General features: G+C 40.9%; 1 protein-coding gene across 2 annotated transcripts in view; it reads left to right on the top strand.

The window, feature by feature from the left end:
• The first annotated feature begins 3705 nt into the window (after positions 1 to 3705).
• MTX2 (metaxin 2) overlaps positions 3706 to 23710 on the top strand; it is a 55402-nt gene continuing 35397 nt past the window's right edge. The window contains exon 1 of one of the 2 annotated variants that reach the window (XM_042440177.1): positions 3706 to 3936. Coding sequence is in view for 1 of the 2 variants with exons in the window: in XM_042440184.1 (XP_042296118.1) it covers positions 3897 to 3936 (40 nt within the window). In the remaining variant the exon portion in view is untranslated. The remainder of the gene's footprint in view (positions 3937 to 23710) is intronic. The other variant, XM_042440184.1, reaches the window with a different exon arrangement.

Raw genomic sequence — 23710 nt, 5'->3', positions numbered from 1 at the left:
TCAAGCAAGGAACAGTTTGGAGATATTGCTCCAGTACTAAAAGAGATCTGAAATGTCTGTCTGAAAGTGCAATTTATCTTAAAGCTGAAGACCAAAAACCTTCAGGATCATTCCTCTCTGAGAAACAATGTAAAGCCAAACCAAAACTCTCTGCAGAAATAATCCAGTTTGAGACTACTTTAACTGCTCTGGTTCAGTGCTAGGGAATCCAGACAAAATGGAAGTGCTCACGGTAGCGGCCCCTAAACCAAGAATTGGGTTGCAACCTCCGGTCCTGGATGGGGTCACACTCTCCATCAAGGACTGCATTCTCAGTCTGGGGGTGCTCCTTGACTCGTCGCTCCTGATGTCGAACCAGGTAAATGCAACAGTCAGGAGCGCCTGTTATCAGCTTCGGCTGATACGCCAGCTGCGCCCTTTTCTGGAAGTAAGGGATCTTGAGACTGTTGTGCAAGCGCTGGTAACCTCACATCTAGACTTCTATAATGTGTTCTATGTGGGGCTACCCTCGTGCCTGGTCCGGAAACTGCAACTAGTACAGAATATGGCAGCCAGAGTAATTTCTGGAACATCCAGGAGGGACCATATTACCCCGGTTCTAAAGTCCCTCCACTGGCTGCCCATTAGTTTCCGGGCCCAGTACAAGGTGTTGGTTATCACCTTTAAAGCCCTAAATGGCTTGGGTCCAAACTATCTCCAGGACCGCCTTCTCCCCTCCCCGCTCACTCTGCTCCTCTGGGAGAGGCCTACTTCAGCCACAAAAATCTAGGCTCTTGGCTACCTCCCAGAGGGCATTTTCCATTGTCGCCCCAAGACTGTGGAACGGCCTGCCGGATGAGATCCGTCTACTTACATCCTTAGACAGCTTTAAAAAGGCTATTAAGACGGATCTCTTCCAGCAGGCCTTCTCAGAATAGAGAACCCGGCCTCAGAAAAACGTCTGGGAATAAGATACTGCCGCTGCCATTGATTGTTTGCTGATGTGATTTTGTTGACCTTCTGGTCAGGTTTTAACTTGTATGTTTTTGTTTTGTTTTTTAATTCTGCATTGGATTTAATACTTTTTTAAGGAGGGGAGGGTACCAGGGATTTTATGTTTTGTATTTTTAACTTTGTTAGCCACCCCGATTGTTCTCAGAGGGGTGGGATACAAATAAATTTTATTATTATTATTATTATTATTATTATTATTATTATTATTATATCCTGGGAATTGTAGTTTGTTGTGGCACCAGAGCTCTCTGACAGAAAAGGCTAAATGTCTTGCAAAACTACAGTTCCCAGAATTTCCAACCTAGGGCAGTTAAAGCAGTCTCAAACAGGATTATTTCTGCAGTGTGTTTTGTACCTTACTTCTTAGTAAAGTTATTATCCTCTGCAAATATTTAATGCTTTGATAAAGTAATTATAAATCAATTGACTCCCCAATTTGTTGTTGTGTGCCTCCAAGTCATTTTTGACTTATGGCGACCGTAAGGTGAACCTATTATGGGATTTTCTTGGCAAATTTCTTCAGAGGGTGTTTGCCATTGACATCCTCTGAGGCTGAGAGAGTGTGACTTGCCCAAGATCACCAGTGGGTTTTTATACCTGAGTAGGGATTCAAACTCTGATCTCTAGAATTGCAGTCCAATACTCAAGCCACTACACCAATGCTGAGGAAGTGCAAGCCTTTGACAAGTGATCATTTATTATATCCATTGATGGACTGAGACCCTAGAAGTATTGGAGCAGCTGGAAAATAAGGAGGGAAGGATAGGAAGGCAGAACGCTCTACAGCAACTAAAAGAGGACTGTTGTGAGAAACCAGGGTTGGGGGAAATGCTGAAATAAAATCTGGACAGGAGCTGTGGGAGTTAAGTACAGGGAGGCTAATTCTGTGTGAACTGCACAGTGACCTATGTGTGGTGTGCAAATTTTACTTCGTACACTGAAATTATGACAACCAATGTGGACTTGGGAACCTCCTCAGAATGTTTTTGCTTCAGATACAGTACTGTGAATGTTAGAGAGGACAATCCTGGGAGCCTTTCAGTGCTTAGGTGCAGTTTTACACTACAGTACTTTAAGTGCTGTAGCTCCATCCTATTGAATCTTGGGATTTGTAGTTTTACAACGCCTTCCCTGCCAAAGTGTGCTGGTGCCATAATAATTCTGTAGCAGTTAAAAGCGGTGTAAAACTGCATTATTTCTAGTGTAAATGAACTCCTTGGATCCTAGAAGCAAACTCCCACCACCCTGAAGAGGAAGGGGAGAGCTTAGTTACTGCCACACTGCAAAATGAATGCAATTGGACATTGCTTTAACTGCCATAGCTCCATCTTATGGAGTCCTGGGATCGAAGGTTAAATACCTCACAAAACTACAAACCTTAGAATTCCACAGTAAGGCAGCTTAGCAATTAAAGCAGTGTGAAACTGCACTCATTCTGCGGTGTGTGTGGGAATCGTCTAACTAAAAGAGTATAACAGCGCTTCATAAATAAAGGTTAATAATAATAATAATAATAATAATAATAATAATAATATTTTTGACTTATGGTGGCCCTGAGGTTAATTTACCACAGGGGTTTTCTTGGCAAGATTTGTTCTGATGGGGTTTGCCTTTGCTGCCCTCTGAGGCTGAGAGAGTGTGACTTGCCCAAGGTCACTCAGTGGGTTTGCAAGGCAGAGCAGGGGATTCGAAAGAGCCATTTCATAAGCCTTGGGCTCTGCTCTGGTCCTCCAGGTGGATCCTGCTGGGGTTACCCTGGGGGTTGCTACAGAGGTTGGGAAGCCCTCTTGGCCAGGGTGACCAGATATGTCCTTCTAACCGCAAAGGAGGACAAGGTACTGGGAAAATGTAGGACATTCCAAGAAACATGGAGGACACGATGAAATAAAACTGCACTCATAGAAATCTAAATTCATGCTTCTTTAGTCATGCCCAAAATGGAAGGCATTAAAAAAAATGGAGGACATTACAAAATAAAAGCTAAAGACACTCATATAATAGTAAAATTCGTGCATCTTAGTCATGCTCAAAATGGAGGGCTTTTAAGAAAAACAGAGGGCATTATAAAACAATTAATATAAAGGCAAATTCATGCTTCTTAGCCATGCTTATAATGCAGGATATTAAAAAAGCAACTCCCCCCCACTCATCTAAATGTAAATCCATGCTTCTTAGCCATACTCAAAATGGAGGACATTAAAGAAAAAGGGAGGATATTCCCAAATAAAAGCTAAAAACACTTAATAAAAAGATAAATTCATGCTTCTTAGCCAAGCTCAGAATGGAGGACATGACCAAATAAAAGCTAAAAACACTTAATATAAATGTAAATCCATGCTCCTTAGCCATGCTCAAAATGGAGGACATTCTGAAGTTGGCAGAAGGGTGAAACGGAGGACATGTCCGGGAAAAGGAGGACACACCCAAAATAAACGCTAAAGACACTCGATATAAAGATAAATCCATGTTGCTTAGTCAGGCCCAAGATGGAGGACATTCTGAAGCTGGCAGGAGGCTGAAACGGAGGGCTTGTTGGGGGGGGGGGAGAAAAAAGAGGGCAGTCCCAAAATAAAAGCTAAAGCCTTTCATATAGAGACAAAGCTATGCTTTTGAGCCATGCTCAGAATGGGAGGGCATTTTGAAAAGCTGGCAGGAGGAGGAGGAGGAGGCTGAAATGGAGGGCGTGTCCGGGAAAAGCCTTGCCATTTGCCAAACAAGGCCGGCCTTGCAGCCTGGGCGTCGATTAGTCGGCGGGGGCGGCTGGGGCTGAGGGGCGGAGCGGGCCCCGGATGCACTTCTCCCTCCGGGCCCTGAGGCCTCCTCCTCCGCCTTCGTCGCCGTCTCCTTGAGGACGGGAGGGGAAAGGAAAGGCAAGGCAAGGCAGCCCCCTCCTCCAGGCAGCCATGTCGCTGGTGGCCGAGGCCTTCGTTACGCAGATAGCAGGTGAGGGCGCTGCAGCGTGTGTCGGGCAGGGGCACAGCCAGCCTCACTGCTGGGGCTGGGCACCCATAGGGCCACCCCACCATGCCCCATGGACAGGGAGACCAGACAGGACGGCCCTCTTCACTGCTAAATGGAGGCCCTTCCAGGAAAAAAGGGGAGGACGTGACCAAAGACAAAGCTCAAGACACTCATAAATGTCAGTCCATGCTCCTTAGCCATGCTCAGAATGGAGCACATGACCAAAGGAAAGCTAAAAACACTTCATATAACCATAAATCCATGCTCCTTAGCCCTGCTCAGAATGGAGGACATGACTAAAGGAAAGCTAAAAGCACTTCATATAAATATAAATCCATGCTCCTTAGCCATGCTCAGAATGGAGGACATAACTAAATAAAAGCTAAAGAAACAATATAAGTGTAAATCCATGCTTCTTAGCCATGCTCAGAATGGAGGACATGACTAAAGGAAAGCTTTTTAGTCATGCCCAAAATAGAGAGGGCATCCAAGAAAGAAATGGAGGGCATTACAAACAAGAGCTAAAGACACACCTATAAATTAAAATTCATGCTCTTTAGCTATGCTCAGAATGGAGGCTATGACCAAATAAAAGCTAGAAACACTCATATAAATGTGAATTCATTCTCCTTATCCATACTCAGAATGGAGATCATGTCTAAATAAAAGCTAAAAATAATGTAAATGTCCTCCATTTTGAGTATGGCTGAGAATTCTCTGAAGATGCCAGCCACAGATGCTGGCAAAATGTCAGGAAGAAAATTTTCTAGGACATGGCCACATAGGCCAAAAAACCCACAAAAAACCATGGATGCCGGCCATGAAAGCCTTCGACTTCACAATATGTATAAATGTAATTTTATGCTGCTTAGTCATGCTCAAAATGGAGGACGTTTTAGAATTTTCCTGTAGAACATTGAAATGTAGGGCATGTCCTGAAAAAGGAGGACTGTGGTCACCTGCCCATTGACGACCTCCTATACTACACCATCTAGAATCCTTAGTAATTTCTTTTTCTATTAATTGTACTCATCATAATTCTCATATATCACTGCACGTCATGGCAATAGTTGTGACATAAACAGCAAGCAAAATTAAAATTATACTTTTATATTACAATACAGTATAGTGCTTTGAGTGTTGGACTACGACTCTGGAGACCAGGGTTCGAATCCCAGCTTAGCCATGGAAACCCACTGGGTGACCTTGGGCAAGTCACATGATGTCAGCCTCAGGAGATGGCAATCAAAATCAGCTTCAGAGGATAGCAATGGCAAAGTGCCTCTGAACAAATCTTGCCAAGAAAACTCCATGATAGGCTTGCTATCTTTAGGTTAGGGTACTTCAGTCACATTATGAGAAGGCAGGACTCATTAGAAAAGTCAATAATGCTAGGAAAGGTAGAAGGTAGTAGAAAGAGAGGAAGACCGTATGCCAGATGAATGGGTTCAATCAGGGAGGTCATGGGCCTCAACCTGCATGACCTGAGCAGAGAGGCTTAGGGGGTCCCACATTTCCTATGATGCTGCACTGCAATTTTGCTCCATTTGCTTCCGGTGCGCCTTCAAGAACGGAGGGCATGTTTGGATGTAGCTGACAGGGATGAAGGGAATGAAGCAGGAGGCTGGGGGGAGAGATGGGAGCAACGGAGGGGGCCATCGGAGGCTGGGGGGAGCAACAAACTCCAACTGCCAGAATTCCATAGCTTTGAGCCAAGGATCCCATGACAAACTCCAACTCCCAGCATTGCACAGCACTCAGCCAGGACAGTTAAAGTGGAGTCAAACTGGATTACAGTCGGCCCTTCTTATACATGGATTTTTTTATACACGGATTCAAGCATACATGGTTTGAAAATGTTCCAGAAAAGTATAAATTTACCTTGATGTTCCATTTTTTATTAGGGACACCATTTTACTATGTCATTATATTTAATGGGACTTGAGCATACACGGATTTTGTTATACACGGGGGATCTTGGAACCAAACCCCAGCGTATAACAAGGATCCACTGTATTTCTCCAGTGCGGATGCAACTTAAGAGAAGACAACTGTTACAAAGGGAAGGAGAGTGGATTGGATTCAGGGAGGTGGTACTTTAGGGAGCATGGAGAATAAGAGAAACAGGATCATTTCTGCACTCCTCCAAAATGGGTCTCCTTCAGATCCAAAGGATTTACTTCCAAGTAGACCTGCAGCTTCTACACTGATTATTTTGCAGTGAAAGAAATTTATTATTATTATTATTATTAAGGAAATATTATTATTCTTAATAAAAATTTTATTTCACTGCAAAATAATAATAATAATAATAATAATAATAATAATAATTTTGCCGGTGATACATTCGGATGAAGCAGAGGGCATGTAGGGATAGGTGACATTCCCTATCATTCATGTGAGGCTACCATTCACGTGAAACTGGAACCAGGAAGTGGCCCCTTTCTTCACTCCAGAAGTGCAAAGGTTCATGATGCGTTCAGAGCCCCACTGAGCATGCTCAGGGGTCCCAATTTGAATCGTTGACTCTGCATGGTATGTACCAGTGTGATAATATAATGTGCACTTGCTCCGCTTTGACTCAGGAATCATCACAGTTTCATTCTTCACGTGTGATAATTCACGTGAATTGCCTTGGATCCGAATTGACTCTGCTTCTCCTTCACTTTGGCGGGATACAAACCGCCGCTTTGCGGCGTTCCCCCGCCGGCGTCATTTGCTCCGCGAGGGAGCCACAGCATCCAAACCGCGCGGCTCCCGCGCGGAGCAAAAAAGAAGCTCCATTTCGGAGCTTCTTTCTGCGGCGCACGGATGACGTAGCGAAGCGCCAAGGGCGCATTTGCTACGTCATTAGCGCCGCGACACGTCTGGACGCTATGCGTCCAGTACATAAAGATTGCGCCGGCCATGTAGAAGGGCCGGCACCATCTTGTACGTATTGTATACGTACTATATGGCGGTGTGTATCCCGCCATAGTATTGTCTCTGAATTGGAGTTCCAGTCTCACGTGTGATAAGGACCACGGACTTATCATGTCTCACCATCTGGAATGTTGTGTTCCTCTTTTCCTATGGCCTTCTATCTTATCAAACATTATTGACTTCTGTAGCGAGTCCTGTCTTCTCATGATTTGGGCTCTAGGGAGAGTTCAGGCTTGATTTTCTCTAGGACCCATTTATTTGTCATTTTAGCAGTCCAAGGTATCTGCAGAAGTCTTCTCCAGCACCACATTTCAGATGAGTTTATTTTTGTTCTGTCAACCTATTTCTTCACTGTCCAGCTTTCACAACCGTAAGCAGAAATGGGAAATACAGTGGCATGGGCTGTCAATGAATCCTGGAGAGCAGGGTTCAAATCCTTGCTCAGCCATGGAAAGCCATTGAATGACCTTGGACAAAGCAAAGGCCCAGGCCATGTGAACAAATCTTGCTAGGCAAAGACATTTTTATCCAAGCAGTGCTTTATTTCAGTTCGTTTAGTATATAATTGTGTCAGCGAGGCTTTTATAAAGGGTATGAGCTCTAGTTATGGCTTTTAACTTTCAGTATGTTTTATATAATTTTATACTGTTTCTAGCTAGATGTTTTTAATTGTTTTTAAATTTTTATTGTAAAGGTTGAAATGATTTTATTTGTGAGCCATCTTGGGGAGAAAGGTGGCATAGAAATTAAATAAATAAAAAAATAAGAAATGTGGTCCGTTCACCTTACTGTCTGCATAAGTTGACCATGACTTGGAAGCATGCAACAATAACTGTAGGGTCACCAGAGTTGTCTTATAATTTGGTATCCTCCATGCACACTGCTCGGAGAAGCAATATTTCTGGACTACCGTAAATCTCCCTGAATTCTCTAACCAGCACAACCACTTTGAACTGTAGTCCAGAAAAACACGTTTTTCTTGATCTGTTTCCATGTTACCTTTAAATCCCTTGTTAGGGGTACAGGCAGAATTCAGGGTTGCAGAAGCTCCTTGTGTTTTCCCCGTAAATCCACCCATGGCTTGTGGCTTGCGAAGAGGCTTCCTCCCTGGGAATATAGGCTGCCCCATTTTGAGCCTGCCTGGCTGGAACTCACTTACTGCAGCCAGGTATAAAATATAATTATATCTTTCTGTGTAGTTGTAAAAGTTAAAAGTTTACCCTTGACATGAATGTCTAGTCATAACTGATTGTAGGAGGTGGTGCTCATCTCTGTTACTAAGTTGAAGAGCCAGCGTTGTCCAAAGACAATCCCAGTGGTCATGTGGCCAGCGTGACTGCACGAAACACTTGTTTATTTTCCCATTGAAGTGGTACCTATTTATCTACTTGCATTTCATAGAATCATAGAGTTGGAAGAGACCACAAGGGCTGTCCAGTCCAACCTTCTTCCATGCAGGAACTCACAATCAAAGCATCCCCAACAGATGGCCATCCAGCCTCTGTTTAAAAAAACCCAAAGTAGGAAAGCATTTACATGCTTTCAGACTGCTAGGTTGGCAGAAGCTAGGGCTAGTGATGGGAGCTCACTGTTACGCAGTGCTTGGGCTTTGAATTGCCAACCTTCCAACCTAACAATTGTCAGAATTGGCGTCTTAGTCACGTCCCCTGTGTAGTTGTAGCCAGGTGCAAATTGGTGGCCCAGGCAATGGGGACAGTTACTTGTTACTCTGTGAAGCACAATCTGAATACAGTAGTGGGAGCCAGGACACTTTGCAAATATATTGCAGATAATCTGGGAATCTGGTGCCATTATTATTACAGGTTGAGTCTGCTTTATTCAAAATGCTTGGGATTGGAAATGTTTTGGATTTTTGAATACCTGTACTTGCATATACGTACATAATGAATATCTTTGAGATGGGAACCAAGTCTAAGCACAAAATTCATTTATGTTTCATAATACATCCTATAAAGATAGCCTGAAAGTAATTTTATACAATATTTTAAATAATTTTGTACATCAAGCAAAGTTTGCACACATTGAATCATCAGAAAGCAAAGGTGGCACTATCTCAGCCATCCATGAAAAAAGTTTTGGTTTTTGAATATTCTGGATTTTGGAATACTGAATAAGAGAGACTTAGCAAGTTGTATTGTAGTTTTCATCTGTTTACACAGCACCATCAGTGTACATCCAAATTAGCCTACTGTCTGAGCTTGTTACACTTGTTGATTTCCAGTGCTGTTTTTTCTCCCTCTGTTGAAAAGGCAGAACTTTATTTATTAGTTTATGGATAGTCTCTTAAGAATAGGTTAAAGGGGGTGGTAGTAAAAGATATGACCGGGGAGTAACTGGGTGTTGCATAAAATGGGGCATGAGGTGGATGGAAGAAAGAAAGGAGGAGGACATTTTTTGTGGTGGTGTTATGGTTTTTTTTAATTCCTTTGGACATTTTGCATATGGATGTTGTGTCAGCACAGATCTTTATCTAGAAAGTAATCTACTCCAGTTTTACTCAGTGTGGTGGTCTGTGGACTGGAGCAGTCCACAATGAGTTTAAAACAAACAAACAAACAAACAAACAAGCAAGCAAACAAAAGAAACAGTTGCAGTCAGTGGGTACAAATATATTGCCAGTTCCTGGCTGATGCGCGTGTGGGGAAGCTGTCAATCCCCCAGATCAGTTTAAGAACAACTGTATTAGTCTTTTAAACTGAAATATGTTTCTTCCTCAGCACGTAGTCTTCTGTTTTCTTGACAGAAAGTTGTCTATACTGATAGAAGAAGAAAATCAGTTTCACCTCACATTTACTGGTCTGCTGTGACCTCCATTATTGCCATACCTACCAAAATAGACAGCACTCAAATTGTACTGACTGCTACACATTTCCTGCACCCAAATTCAAATCAGTACAAAAAGGATGTGCCTTTTCTCTTCCCAGCATGCAAAACCTATCAACCAATAGCCTTATTGTTTACCTCTCAATCCTGTCAGTTTACACTCTCATTGATTGCCTCCCCCATGCAATTCTCTTCCTCCATTTGCATCCCACTAAGTGATCATGAATAAGGCAGGGAAGTCTAAATGCCTCCCCCCAACTATCTGCTGATTTATTTTTAATGTTTACTGATGCACATGCACACATACAGTGCAGAAGCTACTCATCTCCTCTTCCGTGATTGACGGCAGAGGAGTGCTTTACCCCAGTTGTTGTGCCTGACTCTTGAGCAGAGCGCTATCACTGCTTTGTAGTGCTTCATTTATAAATTTTATCTTTATTTAATTTATATTTTGCCTTTTCCCAAAATGGGACCCATATTGATCCAAAACACACTGCAGAAATAATCTACTTTGAAACCGCTTTAACTGCCCTGGCTCAGTGCTAGAGAATCCTGGGAATTATAGTTTATTATGGCACCAGAGCTCTCTGACAGAGAAGGCTAGATGTCTCACAAAACTACAGTTCCCTGAATTCCTTAGTATTGAGCCAGGGCAGTTAAAGTGGTCTCAAACTGGATTATTTCTGCAGTTCGGTCTATTGATGAGTCTATATGCAGTGAAGATGCTTCTGTGAACCAGACTATGATCCTGTAGTGAAGAGTGTGTTCATAATAAATTGATAGTTGTTCTGATTGACTGGACTTAAGTAAGTAACTTCCTGTGAAATACATGGACAAATCCATAGAGTTAGTTGACTAAGCAGTGAAACAGACTGCCAAAAAAGGGTGGATTGGGGCCGCACCGGCACGGCTTGTCCCATTGCTGCAGCATCCACACGCAACCGTCTCCAATCCACCCCACTGCTGCTATTTTAAACCAGCTTCTGAAAAGGAGTTATTATTTCCTGCTCCTTTTCAAGATGGTTCTTTACCTTTAGTTCAGGCTGCATTTGAGACCTGCGTTATATAGACACTATGCCCCCAACACAGCCGGTCTGCACCCCTTTTGGCTTATCTGATTCAGGCCAATTTTTTCATCATAATGCCAGAAGGCATTGCTACTATTTTGTCTTCTATAACTGAGGCAACCTGTGTATGTGACATTAGAATTTTGGTAGTGATGACCACTATCCAGTTGGATTAGATTTTAAAAATAAAATAAAGGAATTATATAATTGAGATGCTTGTTTAATTTTGTACCCAATACAAATAAATAATTCTATTGTATTCATTGGCAGTAGTAATATGAGAGAATAAATGACTTGTGGATACATGCATTTTAAAAAATCCTTTTTCATTAAGACCTTGTTCTTGTTATTTGGCAGAATTTATCATTCTGCTAAAATGTGGGTGAATAATTATGCCAACGAGCCCTGGTGGCGCAGTGTTTAAATATCAGTACTGCAGCCATTCACTCACATGAATTCAATCCTAGCCAGGGGCTCAAGGTCGATTCAGCCAAACATCCTTCCGAGGTTGCTAAAATGAGTACCCAGCTTATTGGGGGCAATTAGCTTACAGTTGTAAACCACTTAAAGCAGCGATGTTGAACTGTGTACAGACCAAGTGCCCAAACTGCAACCCAGACCCCACTTATTTATTGCAAAGTGCCATGTCCCTATGGCTTTCTAGTAAGAAACTCTGGCAAACTCTGTGCTAGGGCGATAGCATGTGTGCCCACAGAGAGGGCTCTGAGTGCCACCTCTGGCACGTGTGCCATAGGTTCACCATCACTGACTTAGAGACTGCTTAGTGCAGTATGAAGCGGTATATAAATGAAGCTGCTATTGCTATTGTAACTTTCAGTAGTTTTTGGTTATTTGTGAGTCGACTTAGGAAACCAAAAACAACCTCTTTTGGGGGGGGGTCTTCTGTGTGGTTGAGAAATGTAATTTTGATTCCTTTTTCCTTCTCATAGTAAGATTTTTTTGTTGTTGCATGGATTCCTTTTATTTCCATTTTTAATAGTACAAAGCTTTTAGAAACTCAACATCTTGCAAATTAGGTTTAATATACTGGAGGAACTGTTGCTACCAGTGAGTTTTCAATTAAAATTAAGCATTAATTTTGCAACATTAATCTTCCCCTTCACTTGCATAGCTAATTTTTTTGTGTTGTTGTTATAGAAGGAGAACTTGTAGAACTTGGGTGCAAGATCTGTACATCTGTCTCTCTCTTTCATTGTACTCATTTCTTACTGGGCTGTACCCAGTGCCATGGTAATCTGTAAGACAGCACATCTCTTTCCTTTTTCTTTTCCATACAAGATGTATTCTTGCCCTCCCCAGTGTCACTTGATCCTTGAAAAAGATTCCTGTTCCTAAACTGGAAGCTTGGAAAGATGTTGATGTCACAGAATCACCCCCTGCTCAAGACAAGGATGGCTTAAGCTTTAAAGTACCTTTCCTTATCTTGCTACCCTCCAGATATTTTGACCTTCAGTTCCTCTGGTCTCTCACCATTGGCTATGTTTGCTGGAATCATTGACTGGGTTGTTTGGAACTAGTAGGAATTGCACTCCAAAACATCTTGCAGGTAATAGGTTGAGGAAGACTGCTCTAAAGAAGTGGTACACTGAAGGGCACCAGTGGTATTAAAAATAAAAGAACTCATTTGGAGTGCTGCAGTCTTAAGAGCACCTGGAGAACCAGGGTTGCCCACTCGTTGCTTAAAACAATAATGGATTTGTTTTCTGATCCTCTCTTTTCTTTGAGGCCTGCTTTCTTATTAGGTATGCATGGTAGTTCAGTTATAAGCGAGAAACTTTTTATACTGATAATAAAAATGAAATTTGATTGGCTAGTAATAGAAGGTCCTATTCATGAAAACAATTGCTTTGTCATGCAGTTCTAATTTAACTGCAACTGCTGTGGTTATATAGCAGCAGTAAAACATTAATCTTCACTGTATGAGCTCTACGGTGATTATACAATACTATATATAGGTAGAGATGTATTAGAAGTTTTTTTTCTTGTTCTATGATTACACTGAGAACCAACATGGTGTAATGGTTTGAGCACTAACTTGTGACTCTGGGGACTGGGGCTTGAATCCCCAGTTGGCCATGGAAACCACTAGGTGACCTTGGGCAAATCTCACTCTCTCAGTTTCAAAGGAAGTCAAAGACAAACCCCCTATGAACAAACCATGCCAAGAAAACCCCCTGATAGTTTCACCTTAGGGCCGCCATAAAAGAGAAGTGACATGAAGGCAGACAACAACAGCAACAACAACAGTGATTATACTGGTCATAGCTTCAGTGTGGTTGTTGACTTTAAAAAAAGTTCTCTACTTCTCTCTGGAGGAGCATACAGCAATCTTCCCCAGCTCTGTCCACTCCAGATGTATTCGTTTCTGACTTTCACATTTTCCAAGTTTGATGGGGTTTGCTATCCAACACATTCAAAGGGGGAACAATCATGGAATGCTACTCTGTAGTCTCTGCCAAACATAATAGCCTTACTTTTCAGGCTTGTATCTGTGCAGCACATTAGCTGTATTATGAATGTTGCATTCCTAAAATGTGTTGCCCCCTCCACTAGGTAAGCCGCATTTCTTTGAACATGCTGACCATAGTCTGTTGCTCTAATGCACTAATGATTAAATATAAAATGATGACCATATCATTTATAAATGGTTAAGAGGCCTTTCATAATGATGCTGCCTGGATAACGATGAAAGCATTATTTGCTTTCTTCCCTCTCTGCAGAATCCTGTTGTTTTTAGCTGTAGTACTTCTGCACAACAGTGCTTCTCGCACCAAGGCAACAGTTCTTCTCCCTGCATGCTGTAATCTGTTATAAATGGTAATTGTATGCCTTTATTTCAAATGTGTTGTCACACAAGGTAGTGTTCAACATCTTATTTGAGGCAGACCGCCACAGTGCAGCCTGTTCTTCCATAGACATGTATGAGGATTTATAGAGATTAATCATATATGTATCACAAATGACCTCTCAGGATAAGAAAATGAATTTTCTATACCACTTGAAAGTTAACGTCTTGGTTTTCAGATGGTATCAGGCTTTAATCTTTCTTACAGCAGCAACTTAAATATCAGCTGATAATGTTGGGTCAGAAAAATGGTTGCAGAAGTGATAGATTAGTGAATCCAAGGGAGAGAGAATTTTCCTAAGGATTCCTTCTCTTCCTGTAAGGAATGGTAAAGAAAACAAAGTGACTTTTTTGTGGGGTTATTGGAAGGCTATTTATTTACAAAAATTGAGGGATGCCCCTTTTAATCTTATGCTTTGGTAGTGGGCAAAAAGATTGTTGTTTTGAAAATGAGACTTTCACTGTGTGCTGGTTCACTAGAAATTCACTGTCAGAGTAGTACACAGATGTGCAAAGACAATTCCCTCTGCTGCCTGTTGATGTATTAGCCTGAGCCATGATTGTACTCAAAATAAATATGTAGGATGCCACACAAAATTCTTTTGCAAACAAACCTAATTCTTTCCAACAACATTCCAACTAACAAGGCAGACAGAATAACAAATGTGTGTATGCTAAACTAATGCATTAAATTGGCTTGTTGCAAAATGTCTCTGACCAAAGCCTTGTGGGAAAAATGTGGCCATAAATGGCAACTGCTTGTATCCGTAGTTATATTTAAAACCTTTCCAGGTAACTCAAGGAAGAAGAAGTGCCAACCCAGGTGTTTAATCCTGTCTGAAGAGGTTTCCAATTTAGTCTGTCATACATATTCCTAACCTTTAAGTTATTTATGATTTTTCCATGGCCTTTCAGTGATAAATTAATTCTTTAGAAAAAACTGCGAAGCCCATCTTCAGCTGTAGTTGCAAACCTTTTTTCACAAGTGTATACTGTACTATAGAGCATCTCTAAACATTGACAGTGGCTGTGTAGTGTGTATTGCAGTACATATGGTGGCAGTTTCCTTTGAACTGGATAGTGGGCAGTAATATAACATGGGAGAGACATCAGGGAGTGAAGATCTGAATGTCCCCATGTTGGTGAACCCATGGCATGCGTGCCATTTCTGACATGCGTGAGGGCACAACAGCCACCAGTGGAAGGAGCGGGTGGCAGAGCATGAGTATGCACGGCCTGGCTCCTTGTTTAAGCATGCGCGGCTTGGCTCCTCGGCCCAGTTTGCTCCAGGACAATGGGGCTGCAAGAAGCTGGCCAGCAACGCCAGCGTTCTGGCTGGAGGTCCCACCCCTTGAGATTGGGGTTCTGGGAACTGTAGTTGTTTGTTGCTGTGTGTCTTCAACATGTTTCCAACTTATGGTAACCTTAAGGCAAACTTATCATAGGGTGTCTTGGCAAGATTTGTTCAGAGGAGTTTTGCGTGGGAGGGCATGGAGGAAGAGGGAGAAGAGGAGGAGGAAGGAAGGAGGAGGAGGGAACTGGCACGGAAGGGGGATATGGAGGAGGAGGATGAATAGGAAGGTAGAAAGGGGAAGGAAGGAGAAAGAGGGAACTGGCACCCGGTGCAGGAACACCACTGAGTTTGGGCACTCGGTCTCTAATATGCAATACAGTCAGCCCTCCACATTTGCAGCTTTGACTTTTGCGAATCTGATTGTATGCAGATTTGATTAATACTGTATGTTCCCTCTAAGAATCTCTAGGTCCTCCAGTGCAACTCTGCTGGAAGTTGGTCATAGAGTTGTGCTGGAGGACCAAGAGATTCCTAAAGAAAATACTTCTCTAGACATTTATAGGTCCTCTAGGGTAATTCTGTGATCAGTTTCTGGCAGATGTTGACCATAGATTTGTGCTGGAGGACCCATGTTCTCTCAAGTAAAAAAAAAAATAGTGTTTGTTTTATTTGTGGTGTTCCTCCTTTTCATAGTGGCCATGTGCCCCTAACCCCAGTGAATGTGAAGGGCCCACTGTAGTGATTTAAGAGCCTTCCGGAATCAACATCTTTCCAGTAGAATGCACAGTCCTACTAGAGCTGCATCTGTGCTATAATAGTAACAATTCTAATATGTAATCAAGTGGTGTAATGATTTGTGTTTTGGGACTATGTTATGAGATAAATATTGGCAACCATAAGAGTGCTTAATAAAAAAATGAAGAAAATAAATGGAAAAGAGCAAGTAGAATAATCTGAGAATGATTTAGTACCATCATCTTGTCCAGCAGATAAAAATACTTGTGGCTTATAAAGCAGTCATAAGCATATTTATTCAAAAGTAAGTCCCTGTAAATTCAATATGATTTAATTCTCTATATTTTCAAGACACAAGCTTAAGTCTATGCATTACTTCTTCATGAGATGCCTTGCATTCTTGAAGCTGAGCCTGACATACAGTGAAATCTTGCACATATCTGCATGGAAGTACACTGTGTATAAGGATTTGCACCCTTAAGTACTCATTGTTTTTCTGCTATAGGAAAAATGCAGAAGAGGCATGTAAAGCAAAATAAAATTAAGAAGCAAAAGGCAAGCTTAAGCTCACGAGTGAGTAGCACTTCTCAGCTGAAATGCTGTTGTGAAAGCTTATTTTATTTGTTTTTGCTTTTTGAGAGATATAAAACTTCAACTTACACAAGTGTAAGACTTCCAATATGAGCACATACCTCTTTGATACAAGCTGAATTTTAAATATAACTTGCCGTTAGGTTTCTTGTGGATTTATTTTGCAACCCCCAAGCAGAGCCAGTGTGATATAGTGGTTTGAGTGTTGCAGTAGGACTCTGGAGATCTGGTTCAAATCCCCACTTGGCCATGGCAACCCACTGGGTGACCTTGGGTGAGTCGCATGCTTTCAGCCCCAGAAAACCCTATGATAGGTTTGCTTTAGGGTTGCCATAATTCTGAAACAACCTGATGCCACACAACAACAATAACAACAACAACGTTCAGTGGCACTCAGTCCTTAGCAGGTGAACATAGGGCTCTAGCTTTTATTAATGTAAGGAAAGATGATGGATGTGTTCATAAGCTTCTGAACTGTGGAATGATATATTTTTCATTTTTAAATAAGCATGTCTATTTTTTGTCATGTTCTTTGGAGAGCCATTGAATCTCTAGCTCAATGAATTTGTTTTCGTGACCCTTTCTGGTGAGTAGCATAAGGTCAATTTTGTGAGAGAGCTCTGAGTACATTTTGAAATTGATTGTGCCTTCATATAGGTATTTATGCTGGATGACGATGAGGCAGCTAATTCATAAAGGGATGTGTTTGTGCATTCTTTATTGATCACTACTAATGGAGGAGAGCTCTTCTAACTATAGTTCCAAATTGACTGCAGCCTTGTTGAAGCAATGAAGGCTTATGTACAGTATTTTAGCATTTGAAGCAGTCAAACTTGTCAGCCTCTTCATGTCTCTGTGAGCCTTTAGAAATATGATTTATAATGAACTTTTCTAATTTAAAGGACAGCAAGTTAGTGGTAGGCTCCCTGTGCCTCTCTCTGGGGCAGGAGTGTGCAAAGTGAATTCCCCAGATTTTGTTCGGCTGCATTTCACAGCCTTCTTCATTAACTGCTGGCTGTTGGGCGTTGCAGTTCAACATTTGGAGGATTGCAGTTTGTTCACCATTGGTTTAAGCCTGCAGTGGTTCCCAACCTTTGATGCTCCAGATGATTTAAATTTCAGATCCCGCAATTCCTGACTGTTGGCCAAACTGGCTGTGGCTTCTGGAAGCTGTAGTCCAAAATAAAGATTGAGGCCTGTTACAGACAGGCCAAAATAAAGCTGCTTCGGGTCTCTTTGGAGGTATGCTATTTAAGTGATCCATGGGTCCTAAGAGTCCGGAGGTCGCGCCAAAGCCACACTCCATTCCTAAGCACTGGAGTGCAGCTTTGGTACAGCTTCCGGATTCTTAGGACCCATGCATCATTTAAACAGCATACCTCCAAAGAGACCCGAAGCAGCTTTATTTTGGTTGTCTGTAACAGGCCTGAGAATCACTGGAAAGGATGTGGCAGATGCTTTCAAAATTTTCTGTGGTGCAGAAGAAGCTTTGAACTTAAAATATATTTTATCTCTGATACATTTCTGAATTTAAAAATATATTTCTGGGGGGAAGAGGTCAACTGGGAGTGAAATTTGTGGAATCAGTGGTAGTTTCCCATTCTTAAGGAGTCTCTCTGTGTGTGAATTGAATGACTGTTTAGCTATATAATTACACAGATGTGGGGCTCATGATCTTCTGAATATAACTAACAAGGTACAGACCCTTAAGCAGGTGAAACCTTATCTTAAAAAGCATATTATTTATTCTGAAATTTTCATCTGGATTTCTTTCCAATGGAAAAAAGGAAAATTTTGTCCTTGGGAGGAAAAGGGGGGAAAAAGTCTCCCTAGCATGCATCTCAGTTTTTGTTTTGTCTTCAAGCCTTTACATCACTATTTCTGACTAGTCCTGATGCTTGATATATACTTCAGGATTTAGTGTGAGGTTTATGTTAAAGCAAAGCATCTTTCTTCAGCTGGTTTGCAGAACAGCATGGGTTATCTTCATGGGCATTTATAAAATGTTATGAGGAAAGAAGATCAGGGTTTTGGCAAAACACATGCAGTTTTTGCAGGGGTCTGGGGAAGAGGGAGGTGTTGAGCGCTGGAGTGGTTTAGTGGTTTGAGTGTTGGACTGTGACTCCAGAGACCCAATTCAGTCCCATCTTGGCCATGAAAATCCACAAGGTGACTTTGGGCAAGTTCCACTCTCTCAGCTCAGAGGAAAGCAAAAGTAAACCCTTTTTGGGCAAATATTGCCAAGAAAAACCCATTATAGGTTAACCTTAGGTTAGCCATAAGTCAAAAACTACTAGAAGGCACACAACAACAACTGGGAGACGTTTAGCAAGGGACTGGGGAGCAGGAAGAAAGGACTTGGACAGCTCGACGAAGAGTAAACATTCTTTGTGATGCCTGAGTTTTCTCATGTGGACAACAACTAGTTATAACTAGGGCTTGGGGAAAATTTTTTCAGCACAACTCCCCAAATTCCCCTGCCAGCATGTCTACTGCTGATATTTTAGCACAGGTATTATGGTACAAAAAATTAACGTTCCTAAGTTCTGTTTATAAGTATCAACTTATGATGCAGTGAAGTGGGCCAGAAGGATAAGGACAGACATCTCTGGGTTGATTGAAAGAGAATACTTTTAAGTGGATTTATTTTATGCACAGTGCAGCATCTGTGCCATCTTATCTTTGAGATCATAAAAAGTGGAGTCTGTAGGTAGAAAGAGGAAACTTAAGATACAAAGAGGACCTTGTATTTGAAGCTATTCACCATCCAGAACAATTTTGCTAAATGACAATTATACGTAGTTACTGATATAGAGAAGGGGGATTGCAGTTGTGGTAGCAGAACCCTTCCTAATGTGGCCTCTGCTGCAGTATATACTGGATTACTGAAGGCTCTGTTAAGCCATGGCCAAGATGATATTTTGGCTTTAATATTAGTTTGTTTTGAACAGTTCTGAGAAAGGGAAAGGGGGACCAGAATGACTGGCTAACAGTCCTTTATAGTAATTAGCCAAGCATTTCACCAATATCTTTTGTCAGAGAGGCTGCAAGGTATATGGCCTATGAAATAAAAGTCCTGATCATTTGGAGAGCTATTTTGGAAAAGGTGGCTCATTCCATACCTCCCTTTAGCTGAAGGGTTCATGTGTCAGAGAAGAGGAGTGCAGTGGTGTCTCTGGAAGTCTGATATGCAGGCAGTAGGCGTATCAATTGCCTGTGCTGTTTTGCCTCCTCTCACCTTTGCTCCATTGGTATACATGTTAAATGAAAGCAGATGTCAGATAATGCCAGAAGTCTCTCCAGTGACCTCTCCTTTTGCTGGAATCCAAATCCAGATCAGTGCTACCCTTGAAATTTCTCATGGCTTGGGAAATGGCAAGGGTGCAACAAGGTTTTTGCAGGATGTCTCTGATCCTTTCCCCTGTATAGCAAAACTAGTTTTTTATTTAAGGTATCAGCCACAGGCTTGGCTTTCACAATTTTCCTCCCTGTATTAGTGTGGCGCAGATAGACGGGCAAATAATAGCAAAAGACCAAAAGAATCCAGTGGCCGAAGGATAAACTTGGTTTGACTTCATTATTAGACAAATGATAAGTTTGTGGGGAGTTATTATGGCATTAATCAACTTGATGGATTGGAAATATGACAGAACTGAAGCAGCGTGTAATATTAGTGCCCATTACTCTACAAATTATGCCTTCACCTATTGTTCACGAGGCAGGAGTTATGCTGTACATTAAAAATATTGTGTGTTCATTTTTCCCCTCTCTTGTTAAGACATCTCCCAACCCTTCATACTACTAATATTTGGTAATATGAACCTTTGCCACTTTTTCAGAAAAGCATGAGTAATAGTAGTGAATATTTTTTTTTCTTACTGTGCTTGAGAAACAAGTGCATTCCCCCCCCCCCCCCAATTTCCATAGCTCACTTGCATCCCAAAAGATCAGGGCAGGCAGGAAAGTAGCCCCTTCCCAACAGACTAGAATAACATTAATGGGATTCAATGACCTTTTTTCATTCTTTCACAGGTTACATAAGCCTCATCCCAAAATCTGGTAATAAAAAACATATAAAAGCGTTAATAATTCCTGACATTTGTCAGCTTTGTAGTGTGGTAACTTAAATGGTTGTCAGCAAAGCAGATATAAATGTGTGGTTTATTTGCCTTGTTTTCACTGTTGCATTTTTCTGTTGTTAGATTTTTGAACATCATTGGGGGAGGGAGGTGCAGTCTACGCACAAAGAAAAGAATATTATGATAGTATCCAAAACTGCTGAGAAATCCAAATAATTGAATGGGACTTATCTGTCCTTTCCCTCTCCTGGCACAGGTTGCCTGCCAGGGTAACCAAGGCTAAACTTGGACCTGAAACCAAACTGCTGTGAGTCAAAGTAATTTTGCTTATTCTTTTTTTTTTTTAATAATTTTTATTATTAAAATCTTTACAAAATTTCACAAACATACAAAATGATTAAACATACACAAGCTAATACACAAAATAACTAACAAATAGCCTAAAAAACCCAACCAACAAACAAAACTATATATATATATATATACACACACACACACACACACACATATATACATACATACACACATACATTCATATAATGGGGGGGAAAAGACAGTGAAAACAAAACAAGCAAACCAAACAACACATAATACCAAATCTTCTGGTCTTAATCTCCTATAACAACTTTAGATGTCTCACTTCCTTTCATTTACTGGAATTCCTCCTATTTTCCATGTCACTTTTTCCAACTAACTCTTATACTTATTTCACATGATTTTCTTGTGGATCCTTAATATAACTTAATAAATCTTATGCCCTGATTCAATAACCTCCATATCATAGATAACTACTATAACCTAGACTAAATCTCAAAAATTTACACTTTTCTACTTGTATATATACTTATATAAATCCTTATACTACTGCATAGTAATTTTGCTTATTCTAAGTGCTTCTGGAACTGCCAGCCACCATCTTCCCAAGAAATAGGCCTAAATACGGGGTATTTTTGACTAGGCAGTAATTATCATAAAACCCCCAGGGCTATGTGTTCACCCATTGAACTGATTTTTATTCTCTGTGTTAAGGGCAATGGTTAGAAAAGCAAGCTAAGGTTGCACTCCTGTCTGTACATGCCTAGATCTCCCATTGAACTCAGTGAAGATTACTTCTTAATATAGTCCCCCTCCATGGAATTTTTTATCCACAGAATCAAGTAGCTATGGCTTGAAAATATTCAAAAAAGTATAAATTTCATTTTTTTTTATTTTGCTATTTTATATAAGGAACACCATTTTACGATGCCATTGTATTTAGTGGGGCTTGAGCATCTACAGATTTTGGTATCCATGGGGGAAGAGGTTACTGGAACCAGATATCAAGGGCCCACTATATACATAATTAGGATTTCATTGCACACAATAAAAATATATAGTATAATCCTGTATACATCTGCTCTAAAGTAAGTCACATTGTGTTCAGTGTCTGTATCTTCTTCCAGGAAATTAGGAGTGGACTCCTAATGTTTGCGTATTACCAAGGCAGGGGGCAGCCTCTTAAACTTGTCATATTTATGCAGTCGATATGTAGATATTGTTGTGGCACAGCTATTTGATGCTGTCAAGAAGGACATCATTAATATGTCTATGCATTGTTTGACTGAGGGAGTATTTTGTTTTGGAGCTAAACTAGGACTGTGTCTTACAGTGCAAACCTGTACCTATTTAGCTGAAAATAAAGCCCGTTTAAGTTCACTGGGACTTTCTCTAAGATCAGGTTTTTTTAGAATCACATTTTTATATTGCTGTTTTAGACCAATGGAGGAACCCCCCCCCCCCCCATCTGTTCCTCTGTAGAGGCTGTGTATGTGGGTAGTAGATGGTAATCTCTGTATTTATGTATGTACCTGTCTCCCCCTCCCCCCCTCCATCATTAGTGAACTTACGTTCTTTGTCCAGTGTTTGTCCATGTTATGGGCATAGATAATTCTACAAAATGTTTATTACGGTAGTTGCTATCATAATTACTGGTAGGTCTAACAATAGGATTCAAACATATATGTTCATTTCATAATAAAATGATAGAAAGGACTCCTTATTTCAATCCAGAATATGTCTATTTTTTTTTAGTTCTATCTCTCTTAAAAATGGTGGTGCATTTGTATCTGATATATTCCTGATACCGTTGTTATTGTGTGGCTTCAAGTAGTTTCCAACTGATGGTGACCCTAATTATGCCCCTTCAAAAAATTAAGAATACATCACCACGGACAAACCTTATTTCTCTAGGGTGCAAGCTTTACTGTTAAAGTAATAAACAGTGCAATGAAATCCCCCCCCCCCCCGTTATGACATTTGGATGTGATAACTTTCTGCATGCACATACAAATACAAATGTTTGTGAATGTGTTTAATATTAAAGAAAGTAACCTTTGCCAGTGTGTATATACACTGTTACATGCTTTATACTGGAAAAAAATGCAGGAGTGGCAGTCATGAAACCCCACTGAGTGTCATTGGGCAAATTACACTCTCTCAGGCTCAGAGGATGGCAATAACAACCCCCCTCTGAAGAAACGTGTCAAGAAAACCCTGTGATAGGTTCATGCTAGGGTCGCCATAAGTCAGAAATGACTTGAAGGCACAACAACAACAAAGTTGTGTTGACCATTAAACAGAATCCAAAATCCACATTGATTTTGTTGCTGTTAGGCCAACCAAAAGGTGCAGAAAACTTTATCCTTGCTTTTGAAGCTTGCTGGGGGCTTTCGCAGGCAAAGATGGTTTTAAAAAAAGTAAATCATGTGAAGAAAAAAGCGATGTTGGAATTGCAGAGGTTATCAGGTTTGGACGTTGCAGTGAGAGTGTATTCATGGGGGCAGAAAGCTTCGCTCCCATATCTGAAAGCGAAGTGGAAGAGCAACAGGGACAAAGTTTGTAGCCCTTAAAGTATCTTCCCTGGACGTCTGTTCTGACTCTGTCCAGTGAAGCCCAAAAGCCACTATTTTGACACAGTTCAGTGTAAAAATCACCAAATAGACACTTGTGTTATCCCAACAATGTCACATTTGTTTGCACTCCATGATTTATTTTTTTTAGTATCCTTATCTGATGAAGAAGTAAGTGAGTTCTGAAAAGTAGCATAATGCTTTATATTGGAATCCACATTTTCTGAAGAGGCAAGTATAGTAAACTGTGAAGAATGGAAAGAGGAATTGCAAAGTTGGAAAGCATTTTTTTACAGTTCTGGTTCCAAGGTCATCTGGAGAGTAATGTTTCTTTGCCGTTATTACCGTAACTGTAGTTAACGCATTAGTTGTGGTGATTATGTTGAACAACTTTTAAAAAAGTTTTTTATTTATTACAGTAATTTGTATCCTGCCTTTCTATGGCAAGTATAAGTTGAAAAGTTTATTGA

This window comes from Sceloporus undulatus, chromosome 1, assembly GCF_019175285.1.
Source record: "Sceloporus undulatus isolate JIND9_A2432 ecotype Alabama chromosome 1, SceUnd_v1.1, whole genome shotgun sequence".
NCBI lineage: Eukaryota > Metazoa > Chordata > Lepidosauria > Squamata > Phrynosomatidae > Sceloporus > Sceloporus undulatus.
This window is presented reverse-complemented; position numbering and strand designations above follow the sequence as displayed.